This window comes from Populus trichocarpa, chromosome 3 (assembly GCF_000002775.5).
Source record: "Populus trichocarpa isolate Nisqually-1 chromosome 3, P.trichocarpa_v4.1, whole genome shotgun sequence".
Classification (NCBI taxonomy): domain Eukaryota; kingdom Viridiplantae; phylum Streptophyta; class Magnoliopsida; order Malpighiales; family Salicaceae; genus Populus; species Populus trichocarpa.
The window spans coordinates 17,432,959-17,450,903 of NC_037287.2; the positions used below are offsets into that span (position 1 = coordinate 17,432,959).

General features: G+C 32.6%; 2 protein-coding genes and 1 long non-coding RNA gene across 5 annotated transcripts; 1 reads left to right on the forward strand and 2 right to left on the reverse strand.

The window, feature by feature from the left end:
- The first annotated feature begins 3,975 nt into the window (after positions 1 to 3,975).
- Positions 3,976 to 13,929, forward strand: LOC112326975 (uncharacterized). 3 transcript variants are annotated; one of them, XR_002981029.2, is made up of 3 exons: positions 4,176 to 4,388; positions 5,200 to 5,434; positions 13,293 to 13,929. It is a non-coding gene; the product is annotated as an uncharacterized LOC112326975 (long non-coding RNA). The 3 variants fall into 3 exon arrangements; XR_002981030.2 differs by having other exon boundaries at positions 4,177 to 4,388; positions 13,368 to 13,929; XR_002981028.2 differs by lacking the exon at positions 13,293 to 13,929 and having other exon boundaries at positions 3,976 to 4,388; positions 5,200 to 5,703.
- Positions 8,266 to 10,495, reverse strand: LOC7496544 (uncharacterized). The gene has a single exon (XM_002304619.4). The coding sequence runs from the start codon at positions 10,392 to 10,394 to the stop codon at positions 8,439 to 8,441; it is 1,956 nt and encodes a 651-aa protein (XP_002304655.1). The 5' UTR covers positions 10,395 to 10,495; the 3' UTR covers positions 8,266 to 8,438.
- LOC18097106 (protein CYSTEINE-RICH TRANSMEMBRANE MODULE 11) lies at positions 12,834 to 16,118 on the reverse strand. Its single transcript, XM_006385823.3, has 3 exons — positions 15,959 to 16,118; positions 15,641 to 15,821; positions 12,834 to 13,048 (listed from the first exon to the last, which is right to left on the reverse strand). Exons 1-3 carry the CDS (start codon positions 15,990 to 15,992, stop codon positions 12,988 to 12,990), a joined length of 276 nt encoding a protein of 91 aa, XP_006385885.2. The 5' UTR covers positions 15,993 to 16,118; the 3' UTR covers positions 12,834 to 12,987.
- Positions 16,119 to 17,945: the final 1,827 nt, after the last annotated feature.

Below are 17,945 nucleotides of genomic sequence, written 5' to 3' on the forward strand. Positions count from 1 at the left end.
AAAAAATAAAATATTTTATTTATTTTTTTAGATTCTCTCTAGCAAAACTCATTTTTCTTTGTAATAAAACTACAAAGAAGGAGGCTCAAGGGATGTTTCTCAAACAGTCTTTAAATCCAAAAGCCCTTTAACAAAAAAGTATGGAAACCAAGCATGGTCTCAAACCCTTTGACCCAACCCAATTAGGTGGGCCCAAAATTTTTGGTTCAGTTTATGGTCGAATTATTATTATTATTTTGTATTTTTTTAATTATTTTAACATGATAATATTAAAAATAAATTTTAAAAAAATTATTTTAAAAATAATATCTACTATATTTCTCAGCATTTTTAGCTGCTTAAATGGACACTGGGCCTTGATTTTATTGAGTCTTGAATGGGTCCAGAGCTGAGGGTGGAGACAAATAGAAAACAATTGATATAAGATGTCCAAATGGATTAAGTGAACAAATAATGTCGATAAAGTTGTCGATGTACAAGTAACGTGATTAATACATATTCGAATCAAATCACACAATATTTAAAAGTAAAACGTGCTCTTTTGATAGCGTCTAATTTCATATTTTATCGAGTGAGTGAGGCTACATGTCATACGAATGTGACAGCAGTCTCGTAGAGATGGAAAAGGGTAGGAAGGTACCATGATTAATTGTTAGAAAATTTGCTCCCACGGATTTAATTGTGAGAAAATTAATTCTCTCCCTTCGACTGATTGCGTTGTTGACCCGGACAGCGTACACCCGAAACTTCATGTGCTCACTTGCTAGAATTACTGCTTTAGTTTAACTTAATTTGTTTTTCTAGTTAATTTCTGCGTTTTTCTTCTTGTTTTTTTTTTTAAAAAAAACGTGACCGCATCAGAATTCTCAAATAATTTTATAGTTAATTTGAATTCTCAGAACATGTTCCACGCCTTCCGCGTCGTTTCATAGAGCGAAATTACTCTTCTTCGTCCTTTTCAAACAAAAAGAAACGATAAGTTCATTAAATTAAGCAGTTAGTATATGGACATTTATGATTTTTCAAAACCTCATATGTTTTGAAATTAGATATGATGTTTGGACAATGATTAATCAAACATTCAAATTAATATTTTATTTTATAAATCTCATGATTAATACTTATAAAATAATTTTTTTTAGAGGTTTATAAACCCTCGTATAATTAAATCAGTAGTCTTCTAGTAAATGATTATAATAAATAAAAGAATGGACTTTAAATTTCAAGAACAAGAGTATTTATTCTTGGATGATAAATGCTTTGATAATTAAAATTTAAATACTTGAATAAAGAAGAAAATTTGTGAACTCTTTATTTGTGTGGTTCAAAAGGTATATATAGTCTTTAAACCTTGTCGTGTTGCTTGAATTTAAGGATTAAAATGTCATTTTTTCATGACAACATTAATAAAAGATATATATCTTCTACATAATATTAATGAGAGATAAATATTTCTTATATAATAGTAACAAGGGATTTGGAATTGTAATAAGTTAATTGTTTTGCTTTTTAGACTTGTAACTTGCTTTTATTAAATTATGTTGAATAACTTTTGCTATCTTGTTGTTCTTTTATCTTCTTTTTTTTTTTGTTAAACTCTTTAGCAAAGTGAATTAGTGAAAGATATTTGCATTATTTATCTTTTTTGACCTCTTGACCGGGTTTAATAACTATGTCTTCATATTACTTGCTTGTCCTTTTTTTCTTCTATTTTTTCAAAATAAAAAAAATTATTGAAAAATAGTATAGGATTATTAAAAAGGATAATATATAAAATAACTAGTTTACAAAACATTAAAATAAAATAAAAAACTAAATCTCCTCTTAAAGTTATTGAACCCAAAAGAGAGTCATTGTGGATTACAACAGCAATCCACAACGTTTTTTTTATTCTACAGTATTTTATGTCCTAGCCTTTTGTTTTTTTGTTTTTATAAAATAATCAATCATTTGAAATTGCAATGATATAGGTTTAGGATTGGCATATTGTTTTTTCTATTTATGAATGGGGACTTCGAGGTGTCAGGGAAATATTTCATTACTTGGTTGATGCTCAGTTTTGCGAAATAAAATTCAATTTTATTAGTTTATAGCAATTATAACTTTAGAAACAAAATTTGAGATTTTGATAAATATTCAGCCCTTTTAGTCTTGTCCTGTCAGTGACTACGTTGTACAATTAAAGTAAATAATTTTTGTCATTTTTTTAGTTGTTATTTTATTTTTGATTTGATCCTTCTATGTTTTTTTTAGTTGACTTAATGTTTTATTTTGGTTTCCTAGATAGAAAGGTCTTGCAATGTTAAGGAAAAGGCTTGGTGATCGTTGAGGATCAATTTGTCAAAATATGTTTAAATTATGTTGATTTAGAACAATTAGGACTTTATAGACCAAATTGGATGTTGAAACAAATATGTGGGACAGTAGTTTACAGGAAAGGTAAGATTGGCTAGCACGTGCATTGCACAAGCTAGAAAGTGAGGGATGCCACAACACTTTGGCTTCGCATGCAACCTCTTTCGATTCCAAAAAAGGGTCTTCCACAGTGGCTATAGATTTAGCGCGTTGCTATCTTCCATGCATGGAGGTGCGTGTAAATCGGTTTACCAAGGTTTATTGCCAGCGATGTTTTTTTTCTTTCCCCCCTATTCTCCCTCTCATGTCCTTGAAATTCGTGTTGCCCTGTCTAAAATTTTGAGTTGTTTTCTCATTTTACTATAATTTTAGATTTGATCATTATTCTTTTGATCATTAAATTTTTATTCTAGGTTTTTTTTATAAAATTTAAGTTTTTTCAATTTCACCAATTGATCAATAAAATGAAAGTTTTCCTCTTATTTTATCTTTTTAAAACTTGATCATCGATCTTTTAAATGCTATTTTTTTTTTGTTTTGGATCATTTTGTGAATTTGTTCTTTCAATTTCATCATTCCATCAAAAAATATAAGTTGTCCTTTTTTATTTAAATATAATCCTCATTATTTTGACTGCTATTTTTTGTTTTAGGTCCTTTTGTAATATATATTTTTTATTCTCATCCTTTGGCACATGGTTGGTTGGAAATTCGACTCCGTTCTCTTTTCTCTATGGGGTGATCTTGGTTTCATGACCCGGTTCACGAATTTGAAAACTTAATCCAGGTTATCATCGGGTTTTTTAGGGTTTATTTTTTACACTAATTCTCGTTTTTATTTCATCATTCCATATTGGTTTTTTTTGAAATTGAGCTTCATGATTTTATTTGATTTCCTTTATATTCGGTTATCTCGATTTCATCACCTGGACCATAGGTTTGACGAGTTAACTCAGGTTTTTTTTCTAGATTTTTTTAAAATATATATATTTTTTCAATTACATCTTTTAATATTAGGTTGCTTTAGAAATTGAGCTTCTTAATTGTTCCCAGTTTGCCTTTTACTAGACTATCTTATTCACGTAATCCGGGTCATGGAGTTTGGTATGTTTGCCTTTTTTTTTGTTCTTTTTGTTAATCGACTTTTTTTTTTTAATTTCTTGCTTTTATATTGAATTTATTTGGAATTGAGCTTTGTAAATATTTTTATTTGTTTTTTATTGGCTTATCCTTATTTCACGAGACTCAGTTGCATATTTGACATGATAGTTTAGGTTGACTTGAGTAATTTGTTTCCCTTTTCTTTTTAATTTTGTTCTTTGGCACCAGATTGGCTGGGATACGAGGCTTGAGCTTGTTGTTTTTTCCATTTTTATTGATATTTTCTTTAGATTCTCATGATTTTGTTTTTGTTTAATTTAGTTTATTTGCAGTCATTACCTACATTTTCATCATCTAATAAAATTATACCAGTTTATTTGGCTAATTCAGGTCTATGCACGAAAATTTTTACTTCTTCTAAACTTGGTTGCATTGCACGAATAATTATTTTTACCTATAAGAAAAAAGACAGATCTAGTGAAGACTAATTAATAAAATAAATGAATTAACCTGCAGTATATATTTTTATAAATAAACGGAAGCTTATACAAGCAACGCAGCAAATGTACAAAATCGTCAGGATATAATTCCTTGGGCTTGCACACGCATATTGCTGTGTAAATTATAGCCCACTAAATGCAGACGGGGTAAAAGGTGAATCAAACATTCGAAGCCCGATCCATTTTCCATCAACTAAAAACAGAATTTCAATTTCGTTTAAAATCTGCTCTTTGGTTATCGGTTAGCGCCGTACAAGGTACAGAGCTTTCGGCATTTTGCAGTGCTCTAGTCTCTCATGTCCCTGAGAGACTGATCTCCAGCTTCACTAAGCCTAAAACTTTGATTTCTTCTTCAGGGGAACGCTTAGCTTTGTCAGTTTTGATCTGGAACCTGATCACTCAAAGTCCCCGCCTTCCCTTCTGCCAATTGCCGGTAATTATATACAATTCCACCTCATAGACATCTTTTTTTTTGTAATGTTCTCTCAAGTTGTTGATTCACTTGGAGTGTCAATGTGGAAACTGATAGGATTTATTTAATTACCTTGATAATTGGTGTTGGGATCAAAAGGGTAGCGGGAAGGAAGCTGTAGAACAAGTGTGGATTTTAGAATAAAGGAGGCGTTAGATTTGGTATGTGGCATAAGAATTTAAATCACTCCTCCTTCCATTAGTGGTGTCTTTTGGATAGTTATCGCCACAATCATTGTAGGTTAAGGATGGTGTTTTCATTTGAATGCTCTTTCTGATTGTCCCTTGATCTTCATTTACATAACGGTGAGATGGGTGGGTTAGAACCTTGGAGTATGGAAGATTTGAATTTATTGAAGATTCCTTGGTTTAATTCTGATTTAGCCACTGTTATTCTCTACCTTCAATAAGTGTTTGGTTTAACGGCACTTATTAATGTCTAGATTGAGCATTAAATAATGCTAAATGGAACTAACAGCTCAAGAAAAAGAAAATGGCTATCCTAATATTAGTTGTCTAGGCAGAAATTTGATAGCTTTGGGCAGAAAATAGAATATAACAGATATGGCTTTGTGTGCTACTGTTCTATCTTTCTAGGATGGGTGTACTCTATGATGAAAGACTTGTGTTATCTGCACGAGTGTTCCAGTCCGATGTACACTAAACAGGATTTCTTAATGCATCTCTAGAGGCTAGCATGCTATTGTTTGGTTTGGTTATAGGGACAGAGGATTCTTAAGAGTAACATCATAGCTGTATGTTCTTAATTGCAGCTGGGATCTCCTGATGCAACAATACAGCTGCAGGGGATAGTTAACATCAAGAACGTCTTCTATGAATCCTTTCCCTACTCGTAGGATTCAGCCCAAAGACACCACTAATTTGCTCTGAAGGAAAATATCAGGTCACCTGTGAGTAAATAAACGATTTGCTGTTTATTTGTGGTCCATTCCAGTTGTTTTGTTTACAGGCAGGCCCAAGCATTGTAGCCTTCGTTGTCATCCAGAGGTAAGGATTAATTTAAAAGTTTCCTATCCAACTCTTCTTCCAGTAATTTTTCTTTTCAAGTTAATCCATTTGTTTTGTGTTCACTGTCTTAGTAAATATGATAGATTACTGGATTTGGAAATTGAGGGGTTTAAACTCCTCATATCAGAACTCACAACAAAACTCTGATTGTAATTTCCTCACTGAATTGTGAAGTCCAAGGCAATGGTTATTAAACTGCATAAGATTAGTCTATAACAGTGAAGCCTGTTTCAAAGAATGCTCAAAAACCACTGTTGAAATAGAGAGAAATGCATTCACCATTTCATAAGGAAAACAAGCTCTTTCTTTTATATTTTCTCAAGGATAAACAAAATAAATAACTTACAAAAGAACCTAACAGAGAGCTATTATATACAAAGATGTAATCAGTCTAGCACAGCCAACTTCTGATGCTCTTGGCCTCTTCCATCACAGCCACAGGGCTTATTTCTCCATCACCATCCAAAAACTACTTCATCAAGTTCTTAGAAAACCCACTCACAAGCGCAACACCCTTTTGTGTCCCCGGTACTAGAGTAGCTCTGAATCTCTTAAATTCCAGAACACAATCTCTGGGATCACATTACCATAGCCCTTCTCAGTAAACTTTCTCACAATCAATTCCTGGTGGTATCTTTCAATAACCTTCTTTGCCATAGCTGCCCATCTCTCTTTCCTTGCTATACTTGCATTCATCTTCTCCATCTCAACCCTTTCCAAATCAATAATTCCTAGTGAATGGGCATACTCGGGGTTAGAGTGCAACAAACTCAAAAGCTGAAACTTATTTTCTTAAAAAGTTTTTTTCCTCTCTTGGAAGTGTTTTTAGACTTGTATGCGAGAACTTTGTTTATTAATGAATGAAATATCATGTTCTAGCTTGCTACAAAGCTATTTACAAGAATATAGGCAGGAGTAGCAAAACTCATTTACAAAATAAAAGTGAACCAAAAGGAGTCCCCGATATAAGTATTAGCAAGCAAGACAAACTCAGAAATAGGCTCGGTGCAGGCATGATGAAAAATGATACTCCCAGTGGACTTGTTGGTCACTTGGTATCCATGATCTCCTCCTCCTTGTGAGGTAGATTGGAGCCTATCATTTGTAACCAAAAGAAAACCCTAAAAGGAGAGCCTTGCAGAAAGCTTCACTGCAAAATCTTGATTGCATAACACTAGTCATGTGACATGTAATGGAGTCCTTGTGAATTTGAAGGAAACTTACTAGTCATTTGATGTGTAATGACGTTGAACAAGGCGACTGACAGGGATGACCTTGATCACGCAAGCCCGTGGTGAGGGCTAATTGTTCAGCTAAAGGTTCTTGTGACCATATGCTTATTTAATTTATAATTCATCTTGCCAATTAATTAACTTGGCTAGGAAAATTAATGAACAGATATTTAATTGTTTTAGTAATTTATATGTTACCGATTGAGCTCTTTTTTCTTTTGAACATCTGAAAGTAATACTTAGGTGAGGACTGAGGAGGTGTTATTGCCTCGTGATCAAACAGATGCAAGTCTCATATATATTTAATTAAAGTAAGATGTAATAAATTAGATCAAAATGTTTCTCTAAGACCAATGGATCGAATAGGTTACTAAGAGATTAAGGGTTTAAGAAAACTAATGGATCAAATTATATCACACAAACATGGATTAACCAAGCACTGTTTATATCAAACATAAAATAATATAATTATCAAACTATAAAGTATAGTTTAAATAATAAACATTCAATTTTAATAAATTAATTGCGTAAAGGCTATCTGAACCGCATGATCAAATTATATTCAATTATTTCCAAAATGGTTAGTAAACCTTTAATTTTACACTAATCTAGAAATAAATAACTCCTAAAGTAAATTGCAAGAAAGATAAATTGATGAAAAGTTTGAGATAAACTTGTATTGAAATTGTGTATCATGACATGTAAAAAATTACAATAAAAGTGATTATATAGAGAATATTAAATTTAATGTCCAAGTAAACTTGAAATTCAAGCCAAACTAATAACTTCCTAAATAATTTCCACAACAATATAGCTTCCTAAATAATAATAATAATAATAAAATTAAAACCAGGATCTGCACGAAAATTATTGCTGGCCAAAATTGTTTTCCTTTTCTCATATTTCCTTTTCAACTTATTTTTGGTGCTAAAGCCTGTGTTCGTGTATATACGAGGTAAGGTTCTTACTTATAATTATATTCAACTTGACTTCTGATATTTTATAAATTATAACTTCGACATATATTTTTTTTTTTGGATCTAAGAGAATTGAAAATATCAGATTGGATTAAGATTTTATAAATATTATAAATATTAGCAGGGCATATTAATTCTCTTATTCTTTAATAATTCAAAAAAAAAGTGACGGGTTTCTGTTATTAAAAGTATATAAAACCCCTAAAATATATGTATTAGAGAAAATATATATATATAAAAAATCAAAGTTAAGCATTTTATCAAATAATTAAAGTGAAATATGATACAAAGATAGATTAGCAAGAAAAAAACTATAAAAAAACAGATTAGAGAAAGAAATTATAAAGTGCTTTTAAGTTTGTACTTTGACTAATGAAATAAAAGTTAAAATCTGGATTCATGAAATTTTCATTTGTTTTTTTATGGTTTTTTTTGTTTTCTCGTTACTAAACAAAAAAAAATTGAAATTGTAAAATTCATGATTATTTTGTTATATAAAACTTCAAAAGAAATAACTATAATTTATGTAAAAGTCGAGAATAGAGATAAGGGAAAGAGAATAAGAGATGACCGTGGGTGTGAAGGCGCGAGAGGAAAAAAATAAAGAGAGAAAAAGTTTTTTATATCAAGAACTCGGGTTATCTACATTGAGTTATACTAATGGTTTGGGTTGATTGTATCTGCCATGTTCTAGAGCTCAGGAAAGGAAAAATTATGAACCGGAAATAAGCTTCTTTTCTTGTTTTTCTTTTTCTTTATATACAGACAACCATATCAATCAAGCACAACTAACTTCTGATACTCTTCCCCAGCGATGGCCTCTTTCATAACAGCTTCAGGGCTTATTTCACCATCTCCATCCAAAAACAATTTCATCAAATTTTTAGAAAACCCACTCACAAGTGCAACTCCCTTCTGTGTACCAGGTACTGGTGTAGCCCTTGAGTCTCTCAAATTCCAAAACACAATCTCTGGGATTACATTACCATAACCCTTTTCAGTAAACTTCCTTGCAATGACTTGATAGTCTGTTTCCCAAGGATTGCAGGAAGCTTGATCAAATTCCATGTCACTAAACACAAACACCCTCTTGATCATTTGATCCTCTCTCAAATTACCATTAACAGCAACTTGCAAAATAAGATCAAACACCTTTTGGAAATTAGTGTTCATGCCCCACTCCATGCTCCTCACAAACTCAGTCTTCTGTAGAAGACTATCTCCTTCAACCATTTGAAGCATGGGGTTTTGACTGAATGTAATTAGCTTACCCTTCCATGGCTCTTCACAAAGCTCTGAAACCAACAGACCAAGTGCCACAGAAACCTCCATTGGAGTCCCAGACATGCTCCCGGACACATCACAGACAGCTATACAGTTTTTCATCTTCCCTTTCTGCAATAAATCATCAACGATTCTCTTCCACTGCAGCTCTGCTACTTCTCCACCATCGTCATCGTTCAAAGACTCGATGATCTCATGAGGCAGCAATGCACCTGCTGCAATCTTGGTCTTTCCAGCTTTCACATCTTCCAAATACTGTCTGAAACGCTCTGCATCATGTTTAAAAAACTTTTTCTTGTAAAACTTCATGGCCACAGAAGCAACTCTATTGTATGGGATGGAATCCCATCTATTAGCACCGATATAGACCTCAGGCAACTCAAGAACCTTACGAAGCGGAACCAAAACCTCCTTCCTCAATCGATCACGAACACGATAAGCATAATGTGCCTCTTCGATTCCTTCATATTCAGGATAAGATTCTCTAGGAAATACCTTCCTTGCAATACTCTCACACAACAGAGTTGATCGATCAAAGGAAGAATCAATAGAGGGGCACCATTTCGCAGCAAGACTGACCTTTGTTGTATTACTAGAATTCAAGTGTTGCATATCAGTCTTAAGGCAACCCGCAAAGAAATCCGATACGCCCTCATATAAGAACCGATAATCAGGGTCATGACTATATCTTTCAATAACCTTCTTCGCCATGGCTGCCCTTCTCTCTTTCCTGGCAATACTTGCATTCTCTTTCTCCATCTCAGCCCTTCTCTTTTCATTCTGGATTCTGATATGTATGGGAATGCTAGGCCCAGCATTTCTTGACGATTTAGCATTCTTAGGCCTCTTGCTGCGTTGAAATGGCGCTAGAGTCTTTGGTTGCCCAATCTTAAATCCCGCTCTCCTTCCAGTCTTTCTGCCTTTTCTCTGCCTCCACTCTTGTTTTTGGATCTTTCTCACATCAGGCCCTTCTAAAAGTCGGTAAAGAATTTCAGGCAAATCCTTAAAGTAACCGAAATCCGCCATGGATGGAATATTGCAGGCTAGAGTTTTGGGGTGGTTGTTGTGTAGCCAGATTGCTGATGTGTAAAACCCTTCTTTATCAGATTTTCCGGTGCCACGTACACCTCTAAGGTTACAGATGAGTTTGAGGGTGGTCAAGGGGTTGTGGTTCCAGGCAGAGTGGAGTCTTTTCTGGAGGGATTCAGGTGGGGTATTTGGTACTACATGGAAAAATAAATCAAGACAGGGGTTGCCCGAGGAGAGAAAGGTAGCTGACATATTTTCAGTGTAACCCATCTGGGGTAATTGATTAACAGTGGTTTTATTGAAATTGTCTACCATTAGATCTACAAAGGGATTCCGTACAGTTGTTGGGGCTTGTTGTTGTGGTGTTGGCACTGGCTTCTTAATCTCTGGAGGGCCAAGGAGAGATGGTGGTGCCATTGTAGTGGAATTGCTTAGGGTTTTCTGAGAAAGGTTTGCGTAGGACTGCTGTTGATTGGAAGGTGATTTGATGACGAAAATATGCTCTTGTCTGTGCCTATTTACATTGCCCGTCTGCTTGGTCCCCAAGTTTCTAGTTGTTTTTAAATTTCCAATCTTACTAATATTCTATGAGAAGATTAATCAAAGTCACCAACACCCAGCTGCCGCCATACAATTCAGAGTATAACCGACTTAAGAAGGTTTTATATATATATAAAACTAAGGATGGCAAGGTTACTTTTCTTATAATTATTCTTATATATATATTTTTTGATCTTTCGTTTTATATATATTTAGAATAATTGATCATTCAAAATAAATTTGTTGTTGTATTTATATTTATATAATTTTTATTTCATCATGTATGAGAATTATTGTAAAACTCAATTTTTTATTACTATTCTTTTATTGGATATTAATTATGAAATATTAATTATAAATATAAAAAAATATTATTCTTTAATTAATGAGAAATCCCCAAATGCCATGAAAAATAAGTTTTCTTCTCCTTCCCAAATTATTAGTAAGTTTTTGGCGGGTTAGATGATTTGACCCGGATTATCTAGTTTTTTATTTTATAAAAAAATAAAAATGATATCATTTTAAAAAAATAAAATATATATATAAAAAAATTAATAGATTTTAATTAGGTCTTTTTGAAGATGACCGGGTTGCGGATTAACTTGAGTTTTTTATTAGGTTATATTAAATTAATTTCTCATATTTTGTTAAACCTTGACCTGACTTAAATCCTGAATCAACCAATCAGGTGAAGTCGAATTATAAAATAACAGTGAAGCTGCTACATTGCCATCCCTGTAAGATCATTCTACAAAGTAAAAAAAATTAAGGTGCATATGCATACTGTTCACATGAACAGTGAAGCAAGTGTCCTGTGTTTTGCTTATATTTTTTATCTTTAAACTTTTGTTTGATTTTGGATTTATTTTTTTAATTTATTCTAATTTTTTTTATGAGGTTATTGCAATTTTAAATGTTATAACATTTAATTTGTACTTGAGTATTTATTTTTATTATCATATGATTAAGTAAAAAATAATTTTAAAAAATAAAGTTCTTAAATTTATTGGAGTTCATGACCTAAGTTACGGGTTTAACATGTTGTGCCACAAAGTCTGGATCGATCCAACATGTCGTCATCTAATGTTTTTAAAATGTTATTTTGATTTTTTTTTTTAAATTCAAATTATGTTTTTTTACCTATAATCAAGATTGTATTTGGACTAACCAGGTTGATTGAGCCACGATCAAGATAACTTTTATATAATTTAATTTTTAATTTAAGCTAAATAATAAGTTAAATATAAAAGTTTTAAAGTTGATGATTAAACTAAATTTAATAATAATGCTTAACACGATGTATGAACCAGAACTAACTCAAAACGTTGAAACTTTATTTCCTCTCCCTTCTCCTTTTCTTTCCTTATCGTTTTTTTTTTAGGTGCAACCTAATCCTAGTTTTTGGAACTTTAATTATTAATCCCAATTTATTTATTTTTTCTAATTTTAATAGTGAAGACATCGTGCACCGCCCAACTTAAAGAAAATCTATTTGGGTAATGGGGTGGACTTTTGGAGGTAATTAAACATTTCTTTATGTTTCGCTCCGATACATGTATTAAAAAACATTACGTGCCCTGCAACTCTTGCATAAAGCATAAATAAACAACGCCTGATTCAAGCAAAAGACTTGTTCCTGATTGATTGGATCAATGATGATCGAATCCTTGATTACTTCATTAATATTTCTACGCCATTGTTATTTGTGACAATTGAAAACCTTAACTAAAATAAATTAGTGTATTTATCAAGATCAATGGAGTATCTCTTTTGTAGATTTGCCAGCCTTGTTGAAGATTTGTCAGTCTATCTACCTTGGGAGTTAACAGCTTGTAACAATATGATTTATCAACGATCAGATTTATCTACATGTTTCAAAAAACAGCGAAAGAATTGCTTTCTGTATGATACTAACCATATTTCTCAACATTTTGCAAAAAATAAAGAAAGATCCATAAGATAATCATATCTAGTTAATGGGGTTTTGACATGATTGGGGGAAGAACAGATAAAATGGTTATCTGGATTTTTGAACTCTTTTTGAAAATAATCTCATATCACTGCATTTTAACAGTCAGAGGATTTCTTTAGTTAAGTTGTGGCAAGTTTATGATTATACACATCCATGGTTTGGTCGATAAAACCAGAAACTGGCTATACGGAAAGCTTAATGAAGTTGAATGGAGAATCACCAACACCAACGTTGTTTCTCTATCAAAAACGTTGTGAACTCCCACGAACTAAGATCGACATGATAGTCAATAAAGACACAACAAAATAAATGTAATATGCATGCTGGTTCTCCAGTTTTGAAGATAAAAAAAGCGTCTTAACTCATTTCATTAAACAAATTAAAGATTCATGCTCCATTAAATGGATAATGTTAAGGAAAGTCCTCAGATAATAAACTACATTCTAAAGCAGAACAGCCAAATTCCGTGAAAGTAAAATACCAGACACATAAAAAGGCCTAAAGGCAGCAGCAGCAGCAGCACTCTTCCCAAACACAGCAACAACAAAGAGCAGCCAAACTGCAAGTATGGAGGGATTAGAAGATAAGTGAAGGAAGAAAAGAAGCACTAAGATACATCTAGAGATAATTTAATCATCGAGAAAGAATCTAAATCATTTTCTAGCTTGTGAACAGATCGAATAACTCATAAGCACTAGGAGGATTTACGTTCAATTGCACATTTACTTTACATGCTGGTCAATTGTAACAGGCTGGCTTAATGCCTTCTACAAAGATTAATCTAACATCAATCTTGTTTTCAGGACATGATATCTTGTCTCTTCATCAGCTTCTTTGATTTAGTCCAATAATCTGGATCATTTGGTGCCAATGTGCAGGACAAATCCAAAATTTCTGACCTTTTTTCTCAATCAGGCCAGAGCATCAAGTCTACCAGCAAAGATTTTCTTGTGTGCAAGCTTAGAAAACTTAGAGCAAGCTTTAGGGACTGATGCAGAGTTGTTTTACAGATTAGGTGCAAACTTCTTATTGGGACACAGCACGTCATTGAAAAGTATGGTGGAGATTTGCTGCAGCATGACTATTATGGGAATCAATATTAGTAAAAAATAAGCTGTGCAAGTAGATGCAAATGCCAACACAACGGTATTTTGATTGCTAAGATAGCATGACATTATTCTAATCATGACTTTCTTCTAATGGGTCAATATCCAAAGGGAGTTCAGATTTCAGAGGCTCCTTTCCATCTGAAGTTTTGAATGTTGTGCTTTAACCCGCACTCTCTTCGTCCTGCATTCCATATTAGTTCATGAATAATTTACCTGCATGCTCGGTGGAGCTTTTTCTGCAATGAATTACTTCAAGAGTTTAAATTGAATAAGCTTGTGCAAGTTTTTTTTAATTATTCATATGGATGTGGTATACAATCAAATTAAACAAGCTACGGTTTAGCTCTGGCAAGCATGTTCTCTATTTGCAGGGGCGGACCGACCTACTTGGGGGCAAACAAGTTTTGTATGAGTCCTTCTGATATGGACCTTTTCTTGTTCCCGTAAGAAATTATAGATCACCCCTATCCCAAAATGTTTTTGAAGTAAGAGTTCGAGAGAGTAATTTTGAATTTTCTGTTCATAATGATGGTTCTCCATATGATCTAGAATACGAATTCACCTACTTTTTCCCCCTTGTGTATATTAAAACTACATTCCGTACAACTTCTGCAGAATACTCTGCAAGTTACAAGTCGGAGGCTAAAGGCCATACATATAAAGAGGGAAAAGTACTTAGGACTTGTAGTTTGGTTGTGTTTTTGATCGTGTACGAGACCTTTCTAAACACACAAACTTGAGCTTTCTAATCATGAAAGCCATTAAGACCTTATGAAAAGCTTTCTAATCACTCTCACACCAGCGACCCCCCCCCCACAAATCCTCACGATAAAGTCAAAACCTTTTCCTCTTTGTGCAATAAAATGGAATCTCAGTAACCAATCGAACATGCAATATCAAACCAACGTAAGATATCAAGCAAAGCAATGAATGAAAATAATAATTTTTTTATGTGAAAAACCTTGGTGCGGGGAAAATCATGGTGTCGTATCGTAGCTCACTTAAATACTTCTACTCTATCAATAATAGGCTCATAAAGGTTTCCTCTGTTCTCAGCTAGAAGCTATATAAATCATCACCAAGCTGCAGTTAGACCACAGCAACATCAATTTCCTTACCACTAGGATGAATCTCAACAGAAAAAAACTGTGAGTCTCACCAAGTGGATGATTCTTGGTGAGCAACACAATTCAACTTGAAGAGCTCTTTACTGGGAATGGTATATTAAAATCTCATCTCAACAGGGCTTCGAAATACCATCAGATCAAGGATTGAAATACTACATTTTCTCCTCTCAAAAAACCATTTTGACAAAATAACCACTTCCTCTAATTGTGTTCTAGCAAAGGATACCAAATAAGCCAAATGTCTTCTTTATACCGTCATGGTGTTTTAAAAGCGTTTTTGAAAAAAATTAAATTTTTTTTATTTGCTTTGAATTAATATTTTTTGGTGTTTTTTTGATCATTTTGATACGCTGATATCAAAAATAATTTTTTTTAAAAAAATATTATTTTGATATATTTCTTAATGAAAAGTACTTTAAAAAATAATCACAACCACCGCAACCACACTCCCAAACAATTGCGATCTGCCTTTTATTTTTAACTTTGAAATGGTTAATCCAAATCGATGGGACTCCATAATTTGTAACCATACCAATTATAAGGGAAGTTCTTCTTTTTCACATTCATATACATGCATAAGAGATAGTTGTTACAGGCATCCAAATTTCGATCCGGTAAAGGTTGGTGTAAGTTCCTCTGCTTAATGGGGAGAACGACTGGTCGAGTTAGGGAGAAAACAACACAAAACAAAACAAAACAACCACCCTCTAAGAAGTAACACCAATGGAGACATGGTCGCCTATTTCTATAACAAATTTTAAAGGCTCAATAACATGGGTAAAACTAATTTCAACGGAAGCTTAGACCCAAATGAGATGCACTCCAGATCTATGAAAAAGAAGAAACAATTTGCATCATCATACTTGTTTAAAAGACGCGGAGCCAAAAACTAATAGAGTCAGAGATCACACGTACCATCCTCTTAGGAATGAACAGCAACCACTACTTCCCCCATGATCATGACGAACATGGTACGCGTGAGAGGGTGGAGGAGGAGGCGGGGGCCCTTCATAGAAATAGCTTTGATAACCAGGTGGAGGTGGTGCAGGCACTGGCGGGGGTTGAAAATCTGGCGGAGGATATGGAGGTGGAATCCCTGAATTTCATAAAACATTGTCACAAAAAATGCATATGCACCCCGGTCTTCTTCTTGCTGGAAAAAAAATCAATTTTGCTAAAGGGAAAATTGAACCAAAAAGAAAGGGTGAACATGGTCAACTCTTGGAGACTTACCTTGCGGCGGTGGTGAATGGTGGTGGTCACTCATTTTGCTAGAGGTTTTGACAGCAGAGAGAGTGAAGAAGAGAGTGCAGAGATGAAAGCTGTTTGAAACAAAATAAATAGCACGTACTAGTCTTTTAAAACGTAATTGTGGTTACGTCAGAAGGCAGTTCCCAGTGAGATTACTGACGTGATCTCTTATTAAGGTTTTAATTATTGGTTTAATTACCTAATCTCTCTTCAAAGTTCAATCGTTGTGTCAATGGACCAGACAAACCATAACTAACTTTCAAGCTTCAAAATATCAACTTCTCATCTTAGGATACACTAGGCCATTGCCTTTCTACGCTGAGTTTTGGTTCAGGTATTTTTTTTTAATATAAAAAAATATCCAAGGGATAGTGATATGTTTTTTTAGTAAAAAAAATAAAAAAATAATCAGATATAATCTTATCAACTTCACTTATTCAAAGATAATTCAAAAAATTGATAAAAATATAGTTTAAATAAAAAAAATCAAGAATTTTTTTTTTATATTAAAATAACAACATATTAAATTGACTTAGATTAACTCGGTTTAATCTGTCAGATCCACTACTTAGATCATGAGACCTTGATAACTAAAAAAAAAAACAAATTAAAAAAAAATACTAAACTCAATTCTCAATTAATTCAATATTAAAAAATAAAATTAAAAATAAAATTTAATTAAATAAATGACCCGAGTCAAACTAGATTAACTTGTCAAACTTGGATCATGAGTCTAGGATAATCTTATAGAAAATAAATCAAAATAAATTATAAAGATTAATCTTCAATATTAAGGGATGAAATAAAATAAAATAAAATAAAAAACCACTTGAGTCAACTCGAATCAACTAACCAAACTTGCGACTTGTGTCATGAAGCTGAAAAAATCTCACAGAATGCAAACCAAAATAAATTATAAAACTTAATTTCTAATAAACTCAATATTAAAAAAAAATGAAAAAAAAATCAACTAAAAAAAGAACAAAAAAACCCCGAGTCAACCAGCAAATCCTGTGATTTGGGTCATAAGACCGTGATAACCTCATTGGAAGAAAATAAAAAAAGTTATAAATCTCAATTCTCAATTAATTCAACGATGAAGGATTAAATTGGAAAAAAATAATATAAAAGACAAAAAACTGATGGGAGTCAACTCTGGTTAACTTGCAAAAACCGGGGTAGGAGACCAGAATAACTCCATTGAAAGAAAATAAAAAAATTATAAAATTCAATTTTCAATCAACTCAATGTTGAAAGATGAATTTGAAAAAAAATATTTAATTTTAAAAAACAAAAAAAACCTGAGTTAACCTAGCTAACTTGTAAAACTAGCAACCTGGGTTATGAGACAATGATAAACTCCATAGAAAGAAAATTAAAAAATAATTATAAAACTTAATTCTCAATCAACCCTACATTGAGTGATGAAGTTGAGAAAAAAAAATTAATTAAAAAAGGATGAAAAATGACTCGATCCAACGCGACTAACCCACAAAACTCGCGATCCAGGTCACGAGACCATGATGCTTCATAAAAAATAAATTAAAAAATAATTATGATGCTTAATTTCTAATCAATCTAATGTTAAAGGATGAAGTTGAGAAAAAAACTAATTAAAAATAACTCTATAAAAAACAAATCAAAACAAATTATAAAGATTTATACCCAATAAATCCAATATTAAATGATAAAATTAAAAAAAAACCTTCCATTTTTTTTTAAATCAAAGTAAAAAAGACTTTGATTTTCACTATTCATTACAACAATAAAAAAAACCAAGCCAGTTTAATACATTTCAATAATAATAATTTAATAAAATAAGTGGCTCTATCCTCTAATAATTAAACTCTACCAAACGGTCGCACCTTCGCTTGGCACCTCTCATCCTCAATTTTGAATTAAGAGATTACACATGTGCTGTGCTGTGCTGTCTTTTATTTTAAATGATCCAGACTGGATACAGATATGA

What these genes read in the sequence shown, in the direction of transcription:
- LOC7496544 (XM_002304619.4), bottom strand. Translation starts at nt 10,394, where the DNA reads ATGGCACCACCATCTCTCCTTGGCCCTCCAGAGATTAAGAAGCCAGTG.
- LOC18097106 (XM_006385823.3), bottom strand. Translation starts at nt 15,992, where the DNA reads ATGAGTGACCACCACCATTCACCACCGCCGCAAG. An exon ending in CCATTCACCACCGCCGCAAG is followed by an intron (nt 15,822 to 15,958) that starts GTAAGTCTCCAA and finishes TATGAAATTCAG; the next exon opens with GGATTCCACCTCCATATCCT. An exon ending in TGTTCATTCCTAAGAGGATG is followed by an intron (nt 13,049 to 15,640) that starts GTACGTGTGATC and finishes CCATACTTGCAG; the next exon opens with TTTGGCTGCTCTTTGTTGTT.